This window comes from Neoarius graeffei, chromosome 1, assembly GCF_027579695.1.
Source record: "Neoarius graeffei isolate fNeoGra1 chromosome 1, fNeoGra1.pri, whole genome shotgun sequence".
Lineage (NCBI taxonomy): Eukaryota > Metazoa > Chordata > Actinopteri > Siluriformes > Ariidae > Neoarius > Neoarius graeffei.
In genome coordinates, this window is record NC_083569.1 from 63,329,738 (window position 1) to 63,339,598 (window position 9,861).

Here is a 9,861-nt window from a genome sequence, read left to right on the forward strand (position 1 = left end):
TTCATCTGCAGGGACAGGAAAGCTGGTCAGGACTGAAGGAAAGATGGATGGCATTAAATACAGGGCAGTTCTGGAGGAAAACCTGTTTGAGTAAGCCAGAGGTTTAAGACTAGGATAAAGGGTCATATTCCAGCAGGACAATGACCCTAAAAGTACTGCTAAAGCTACACTGGACTGGTTTAAAGGGAAACATTTAAAGGTCTTGGAATGGCCTCATCAAAGCCCAGACCTCAATCCAATTGAGAATCTGTGGCATAACTTAAAGATTGCTGTACACCAATACAACCCATCTAACTTGAAGGAGTTGGAGCAGTTTTGCCTTGAGGAATGGGCAAGAATCCCAGTGGCTAGATGTGCTAAGCTAAAAGAGACATACCTCAAGAGACTTGCAGCTGTAATTGCAGCAAAATGTGGCTGTACAAAGTATTGACTTTTGGGGGGTGAATACCTATGCACACTCCAGATTTCTGTTTTCGTCGTCTTAATTGTTGTTTGCCTCACAATAAAAAATTTGCACCTTTAAAGTGGTAGGCATGTTGTGTAAATCAAATGGCGCTAACCCCCCAAAAATCCATTTTAATTCCATCTTGTAACGCAACAAAACAGGACAAACGCCAAGGGGGATGAATACTTTTGCAAGACACTGTATATAACAAAGATACTCAGAAAGCAACAGACGTCCTTGTGATTACAAGAACAGTCAGTCGAACTTCAGTCATATGATAACATATGATTAAGCCAATCTTGGTGCTTCAGTAGAAAAACAAAGAGACAGCTACATGGACAGAGATTTCTCTATTGCACATAGATTATGTACAATTTATAAATATGAACTTAACGTGTTACAGTGTAATAACTAGCTATAATTAGAGCCTGCTAACAATTTATACTGCAGTTATACTTCTGTTTTCAACATATGTGAAAGGAAATACTTATGTAGATATTTTACCCAAAGATTTTAAGACACATGCACAAAAAAACATGATATTTTGTAAAAGGTGATGCTGTGATTAGCTTGTGCAAGTAAAGATGCAAAACAGAAAAAACAACAACGACCCTGTCATTAGATATATTAGTCAGTCCACTTCCAGGTGTTTAAGGATGAAAAGCCAATCTCCATGTTTAATCAATCTTGTTCTTTTGAAGCTATGAAGCCTCATCTCCTTGTTAGGACTTTCCAGATTTAGCCACAGCCAGCCCAACCAGTCCTGCTAATCCTGCCACGCCCAAGCCGATGCCTCCAACAATCGCCATGCCAACCAGGCCATCTGAGAAAAAGAGACCAAAAAAAAAAAGTATTTAAATGTATTTATATAAACTTTCTCTCCTGAAACACTTTAGATTTTGAGTAGGAATTAAAATAAAGAAAAAAAGCCAGTAATAAAAACCTAAAGTCTAAAACACTACAGCTTTGTGCACCATGATAAATCTTTCCCACAGCTTGCTAGAGGATGCTGATCACTTATTCATCCTAAAGCGGCACGGTGGTGTAGTGGTTAGCACTGTTGCCTCACAGCAAGAAGGTTCTGGGTTTGAGCCCAGCGGCCGATGGGGGCCTTTCTGTGTGGAGTTTGCATGTTCTCCCCGTGTCTGCGTGGGTTTCCTCTGGGTGCCCCGGTTTCCCCCACAGTCCAAAGACATGCAGGTTAGGCTAATTGGTGGCTCTAAATTGACCGTGAATGTGAATGGTTGTTTGTCTCTATGCGTCAGCCCTGTGATATCCTGGCTAGTAGTCCAGGGTGTACCCCGCCTCTCACCCATAGTCAGCTGGGATAGGCTCCAGCTTGCCTGTGACCCTGCATAGGATAAGCGGTTATGGATAATGGACGGATGGACAGACTTATTCATCCTGAGCCAGTGGAGACTTTTATAAAAACACACACAGTATTTTATACTGTGAAGCACTTTGGGTGACACTTGCTGTCTTTTCCATCTGTTATAAAAATAAAGCTGACCCTGACTCACATAGCTGGTTCAAACACACACAGACAGATAGATAGATTTTCTTCCTTATTACTCTACCTAAATCCTGCTATCCCGACACCGAATATTAATCTTAAATCTTAATGCTTTGTCCAATTTCATTGTCCAAATAAGAGATGAATTATTTATTAAAATTATGAGGACCAGGCAAATCCCCATTATCTCCTCATGTATTAATATCTTTATGGCAGTATTTGTTTCCACAAAGGTTTAAATTTTATCTCCATACACCCAAACTGACCCAAACCCACCCACACGCATACCTTTCTTTAGTGCCTTATCGATGAGCTTTTCCAGCTCAATCGCCTGCTTATTTCCAGGTTCATTCCTCATCAGAATGCGAACATACTTTAAAGCTTTCTCATATTCCTGAGGAAAAAAATAGAGAAAGAAGCCACAGATAAGAAATTATTAATTCACCCATTGTCATCATAAGACACTCAGACAGTGCTGCAATAATACAACCTATTCACCGTTAGCAATTCTCTTTCAAACATGAACAATGTTCAACAACAAAATAAGTCACAAACTATTATACATCATATTAAAGACAACCTCATTCATAATAAAGCAGGATATGAATATCAAAAAGAGCAGTCAAGTCATTATCCTCACCTTAAGTCTGTAATTTGCAACAGCCAGATAAAACAGGAAGTCTCTCTGGTCATCCTTTGAGCTCTTCTGTACAAGTTCTATAAGAAATTCATACAGTGAGGATGTTTTATAACACACAGTTAGGTGAAGTCTGGCCAACAAGATAAAGAACATCATATTATGGTACTTGAAAACACACACACTAATTATATATTCTTTATTTCTATCTATCCATCATTAGTTAAACACGAGTGTTTTACTGGACAATATGCCACTCGTATTTTTCATACAAACTACATCCAGGACATTGAGTGACATAAATAATACTGGCCGGCATTGAGTGGTATATTAGATAGATTCCATTCTATTCTTTTAAGTTCGTTTCTTAAGACACGTATTTTTAAGTATGTTACCTCGCTTGTTGACAGTTTCGGCGAACACTTCCGCCTTCTTCAAAACAGTCACCAGATGTCGAGTGGTGACGTGCCTTATCAGTTGATAAGGCACGTCACCACTCGACATCTGGTGACTGTTTTGAAGAAGGCGGAAGTGTTCGCCGAAACTGTCAACAAGCGAGGTAACATACGTGTCTTAAGAAACGAACTTAAAAGAATAGTTATAATTATTAGACATAATGAATTTTCACTACATAGATTCCATTCTACTAGCATGATACTGAAGGAGTCAGACAAGTTCAATATCTGATATACCATTAAAGAAAGCCTGCCAATATTATTATTACTACAAATGCATTCCTTTCAGGTGTTCAACACATCTTTCTCTTAAAATCTACCATATTTAACAAAGCATACCTGGTGGCCATGTTTGTTTCTAAATTGTCACAGTCGCTCGCTAGTGCGGAAATTTTACCTCCCCAATGTGTGACGTCATGTTGTCTTGACAACAATGCAGTATCGTAAACCATATTGAACTCTCATTCTCCATTGGGCAGAGTAATGGAATACATGTAGGATAAGTGATATGCTAACAATATTGCATGCTAGCGAACCAAATGAATGAAACCCGCTAGAAGGGAATCGAACACATTTTTATGCCTTGGAAAAAGTATCCTGTATGGATAATAATTTCCAATATTTCACTGTGATGTCACTTCCAGTGTTTTCCTGCTGACTAGACACACGTTGTCAAAATGGCAAACCGGTTCAAAATTAAAATTCTTTTGACTAACTTGCGTGCGTGTGTGTATATGTCCATGTAATATAAAGAACATTGCACGGTGGTGTGAAGAAATTAATTTTATCATCTCGTGTCGAAAAACATCACTTGTTCACTTTGCTCACTCGTGAAATAAGCATTCACTACTCGAAGATAAAGTTCATATCTTTGCACCACCGTGTAATAGCCTCTCTCTTATGCATGCATGCATATATATATATATATATATATATATATATATATATATATATATATATATATATATTTTTTTTTTTTTTTTTTACACACACACATATATATGAATGAATGGGTGAGAGAGAGAGGTGTTACCCAAAAAACTGAAAAGAGAGAAAAAAGTATTTCACTTGTCAAAACAATTCAACAATTATAAGATTATACATTTTTTTTTCTCAGATCTTAAATTGTTTTAAAATATTGATGATACCAACAATAGTTCAGAAAAATGTATTGTGACACAATTTATCACAATATCGAATACTATATTGTCATACTGCCCAGTCCTAGTAACAACTCCCTTCCATCATCTGACAGGTAATGCTACTGATAAACAATAACTTGTATTTGAAATGGACTCACCCTCCAGCAGCTGAATCCCTTTCTTTATGTCGTTCGTACTTTTACTTCTGACTAAACACCATGCATACTCAAATTTGGTGTCTTTGGACACAGCCCCCTTTGCCAGTTCCAAGTTGTATTTGTTCTCAAACCTCTGTCAAATAAACACAAACACAAGAAAAAACAGAAAATAACATCTGCTGTTAAGGCTACAAACATGCTAATGTTAATCAGAGCTATAAAAGCTATTGAACTGATCTGTCATTGATATTTGTCAGTTATCTTCATGCTTTGAAAAGGTACTGGTTTTCCATACTCTATTCAAGTTATCTACAGAAACACGTTTGTACTGTAACGTTACGTTGTGTGCGTGCATGCTTAATCTGCTTGGTTCAGTTGTAAAATTCTAAAGGTCAAACCATGAAATGGTGTTGATTATCAGAATAACCTCATTTTTAGTCCCTGATCTGGATGTTCCACTTTTAATAATTAGTTTGTTATGACAGGAACTATCTCTAGCCATCTACTGATATTTTTTATGATGTTCAATGTGCAGTTTTACTGTCAGCAGTGAATACACCAGGTTAAGTGGTCTAATTCCTTTGGTCACATATGATATCTGTGTCTAATGATAAATATATTTGGAAAAAATAAAAGTGAAGTTTACTACAGTTCAAAAGACAACAGTCTAGTAAAAACGAACACTTTCAGGGCTCATATGATAGAAATTTGCTTTCTTTTTTTAACCTCTCCTCTCATTTTGGAAGGAGTTTATTCATTGTTTGCCAGTAGTTACATATCATCTTGTTTCTTGAAGACTAAAAACCCTGAGTCATTTCAGTGTGTATTCTAAGAAAAACGACCTGTGCCTATGGTTGATCACCACTATATTTATTTTGGCTCTAATAACTTGTGAACAAACTGCCAGCTAAAACAGAGTTACAAATTCACAACAGTACAATGGAGAAAAACAACTGTGTGTAATTCTCAGTGCCATTGAAAATATATATCTTTTCATTTTAATCAAGAAAAATCACAGGCCACCTTTACCATTGCAACAAAATGCATTTTTCAGAAGTGGAATCAGAATCGAGTTTATTGCCAAGTCTCTTCTCACATAGAAGGAATTTGCTTTGGTGACTGGTGCTTGAACAGTTAAGATAAAAAATTTTAAAAAACGAACAAGAGCTTTCAGGGCTCACATGATGTGAATTTACACATGAAGGTCACTACAGACAATTTATTTGTTCATTTCAGTGAGTTAAATACATAAAGAATACTGTGGTATCTACACAGTCAGAAATAGGGGTACAGTAGGAGTCCACTTCTGTCCCCTAAGGTACAATCTACACTAATGTACCCCCTAAGGCTCATTATTGGTCCTTACGGTAACTATGTGGACCTTTTTAGGGACAAAAAGGTACATCTACTTTCCCGAGCAGTACAGTGGTGCTTGAAAGTTTGTGAACCCTTTAGAATTTTCTGTATTTCTGCATAAATATGACCTAAAACATCATCAGATTTTCACACAAGTCCTAAAAGTAGATAAAGAGAACCCAGTTAAACAAATGAAACAAAAATATTATACTTGGTCATTTATTTATTGAGGAAAATTATCCAATATCTGCGAGTGGCAAAAGTATGTGAACCTCTAGGATTAGCAGTTAATTTGAAGGTGAAATTAGAGTCAGGTGTTTTCAATCAATGGGATGACAATCAGGTGTGAGTGGGCACCCTGTTTTATTTAAAGAACAGGGATCTATCAAAGTCTGATCTTCACAACACATGTTTGTGGAAGTGTATCATGGCACGAACAAAGGAGATTTCTGAGGGCCCCAGAAAAAGCGTTGTTGATGCTCATCAGGCTGGAAAAGGTTACAAAATCATCTGTAAAGAGTTTGGACTCCACCAATCCACAGCCAGACAGATTGTGTACAAATGGAGGAAATTCAAGACCATTGTTACCCTCCCCAGGAGTGGTCGACCAACAGAGATCACTCCAAGAGCAAGGCGTGTAATAATCAGCGAGGTCACAAAGGACCCCAGGGTAACTTCTAAGCAACTGAAGACCTCTCTCACATTGGCTAATGTTAATGTTCATGAGTCCACCATCAGGAGAACACTGAACTACAATGATGTGCATGGCAGGGTTGCAAGGAGAAAGCCACTACTCTCCAAAAACAACATTGCTGCTTGTCTGCAGTTTGCTAAAGATCATGTGGACAAGCCAGAAGGCTATTGGAAAAATGTTTTGTGGTCCTAAAGTTAATGTTTTGGAATGGCCAAGTCAAAGTCCTGACCTTAATCCAATCTAAATGTTGTGGAAGGACCTGAAGCGACCAGTTCACATGAGGAAACCCACCAACATCCCAGAGTTGAAGCTGTTCTGTACGGAGGAATGGGCTAAAATTCCTCCAAGCCAGGACTGATCAACAGTTACCGGAAACGTTTAGTTGCAGTTATTGCTGCACAAGGGGGTCACACCAGATACTGATAGCAAAGGTTCACATACTTTTGGATAATTTTCCTCAATAAATAAATGACCGAGTATAATATTTTTGTCTCATTTGTTTAACTGGGTTCTCTTTATCTACTTTTAGGACTTGTGTGAAAATCTGATGATGTTTTAGGTCATATTTATGCAGAAATACAGAAAATTCTAAAGGGTTCACAAACTTTCAAGCACCACTGTATCTAAAGGGTACAAATAAGTATCTTAGTGGGTACTGTCTCAGTGACAAGCCAGGGTATCCTTTAAATGTAAAATACATATGTGTTATTTACCAGCTGGGAGGTCCATATCGTGAAATACCGTGACCGAGGTCTTGAAAATACTGACTGAGGCCTCTGGGCCGAGGTCAGTATTCAAGGCCGAGGTCACAGTATTTCACGTTACGGACCGACCTTAAGCTGGTAAATAATTTTTTTTTCTTTACCAAATTCTAACAGAAAACGAGAGCGCCTGAAAGGGAAAACCGAGCCGAGCCGCCATTTTGAATCCTCATTCACAGCTGTAATGCAAATTGCTTCCTTCTCAGTATACAAGTGCACTTCCATGGCAGGAAAAAAAACCCATGCATTTTGCCGCCTATGTCGTCCCCTATTTATACAAAACTGAGTCATTCAGGATTCAGCCATGTTTTTGCTCGGCGTTAGCAAGTTAGAGGTTTTTAGCTTTCTCCTGAAATGTTTTCTTTAATATTGTCTTCCTCAGGGTAATAAAACTCGCTTTCGCTGTGAACACTGTCGTTATCGCTGTCCATGCTGTAAAATTAATGCCATTTTAAATCTTCATTCACGGCTGTAATGCAAATGGCTTCCTCCTTGGTATACAAGTGCACTTCCATGGCAGGAAAAAAAACTACATTTTGCTGCCTATGTAGTCCCCTATTTATACAAAACTGAGTCATTCAGGATTCAGACATGTTTTTGCTCGGTGTTAGCAAATTAGAGGTTTTTAGCTTTCTCCTGAAATGTTTTATTTTATTTCTTCTTCCTCAGGGTAGTAAAACTTGCTTTCGCTGTGAACACGGTCATTATCGCTGCCCATGCTGTAAAATTAGTGCTATTCTCCTGAGAAATGCTGGCAAAAATTTAAGATTTTTGATAATCTTATAAATAAATCTTATTAAAAAAAATTTTGACAAAAATTGCTACTATGTTGTTTGTTGTTGTGAACAAGCGAGTCGCCAGAGGTCCATAACCTGGGTCCGTAGGATACGGACCCGCTCGCCAGCCAATCAGAGCGCAGGATTTGGACCGCGAAAAAAATAATGTACTTTATTTTCTGAGCGTACAGTGATGCTTGAAAGTGTATAAAACCTTTTTAGAATTTTTATATTTATGCATAAATGTGACCTAAAACATAAATCCTAAACAGAGAACCCAATTAAACAATGGTAATGATATATATATATATATATATATATATATATATATATATATATATATATATATAAAACACACATATATATATATATATATATATATATATATATATATATATATAACATTTTTTAAAGCATTAATGTGTGGGCGCTGATGTAGGTGTGACTGAAGGAAATGTCTTTTACCGTATGTTGTTTATAAAAAACATTGTTTATACTTTTGGGGATTAACACAAAAATAGTTTTGTATGTCAGAAAAACAAAACAAAAACTCGGTGTTCACCATTTTCTGCTGTCATGATTTATGTAAAGTAATTACAAAGACCGAAAATAAAACTAACTTTAACACAGACGCAATGTGTTGTTTAATTAAAAAATAACAAAACAGCTAAATAAAAAAAACCCGAATGTGTGTAAAGCGGCTCCGACATCAATACATGACTTCCACTTAAATTCGCTGAAAAAAACCCTTTTTATATCAGAATAAGTTTTAAAAATCTATTTTAAAAACAAATCGCCCTTATTACGCCATTAATGATGACGTAATCAAGCTAGCTAGCGAAAAGAAAAGTGTCGCAGTAATGTATATTTAATTTATATTTCTATCTTCCGTAGGGAAAACCAAAAATCCTGACAGGTGGACTAGAAGATTATCATCCAAGATATGACCTAAACACTTCCTTCATAAATGATTACCTTTAAATCTTCTGGAGCTACAACGTCTGCCACCACTGCCTCCATGTTGCCGGAAATTCTAGGCAAGTAACAAATTAAAAGTCCCTCATAAACCGTCAGCAATTTCATGTTGACATTTCACTGAGAGATCAGCACCATCCCGGCGATAAGCACCTGGACAACACACTTTATGTTCGCATTTCTCTGAAATGTCATCATAAATTTGGTGACGAGTATACAGTTTAAACAGCACTGTATTTACTTTACGATAAAAAAATCGGCATAAATCTGGGAAGAAATATGAAATGACGTACCAGCCGATACTGCAATACTGTATTTACAACTAAGTGATATCGTAAACGTGTGTAAATACACGTAGTTCCCTCTTAACTTTTTTTAATTCGTAATGGATCAAAATACAAAAATATTAATTGCTTGAGCTTCTTGAGGTGGTGTAGTGGTTAGCATGGTCGCCTCACAGCAAGGAGGTTCTGGGTTCGAGCCCAGTAGCTGATGGGGGTCTTTCGAGTTTGCATGTTCTCCCGGTGTCTGTGTGGGTTTCCTCCGGGTGCTCCGGTTTCCCCCACAGTCCAAAGACATGCAGGTTAGGCTAACTGGTGGCTCTAAATTGACCGTGAGTGTGAATGGTTGTCTGTGTCTATGTGTCAGCCCTGTGATGACCTGGCGACTTGTCCAGGGTGTACCCCGCCTTTCGCCCGTAGTCAGCTGGGATAGGCTCCAGCTTGCCTGCGACCCTGTAGAACAGGATAAAGCGATAATGAGATGAGATGAGCTTCTTGAGGCGGCATCTTCTTGAGGTGGTGTACTGGTTAGCATGGTCACCTCACAGCAAGAAGGTTCTGCGTTCAAGCCCAGTAACCGATGGGGGTCTTTCTGTGTGGAGTTTGCATGTTCTTCCCGGGTTTCCTCCAGGTGTTCCAGTTTCCCCCACAGTCCAAAGACATGCAGG

At 37.9% G+C, this 9,861-nt stretch overlaps 1 protein-coding gene across 1 annotated transcript; it reads right to left on the reverse strand.

Annotated features, from left to right (window-relative positions):
• Positions 1-779: 779 nt before the first annotated feature.
• fis1 (fission, mitochondrial 1) lies at positions 780-8,991 on the reverse strand. Its single transcript, XM_060924371.1, has 5 exons — positions 8,913-8,991; positions 4,351-4,483; positions 2,599-2,675; positions 2,247-2,352; positions 780-1,268 (listed from the first exon to the last, which is right to left on the reverse strand). The coding sequence occupies exons 1-5, from the start codon at positions 8,955-8,957 to the stop codon at positions 1,168-1,170; spliced, it is 462 nt and encodes a 153-aa protein (XP_060780354.1). The 5' UTR covers positions 8,958-8,991; the 3' UTR covers positions 780-1,167.
• Positions 8,992-9,861: the final 870 nt, after the last annotated feature.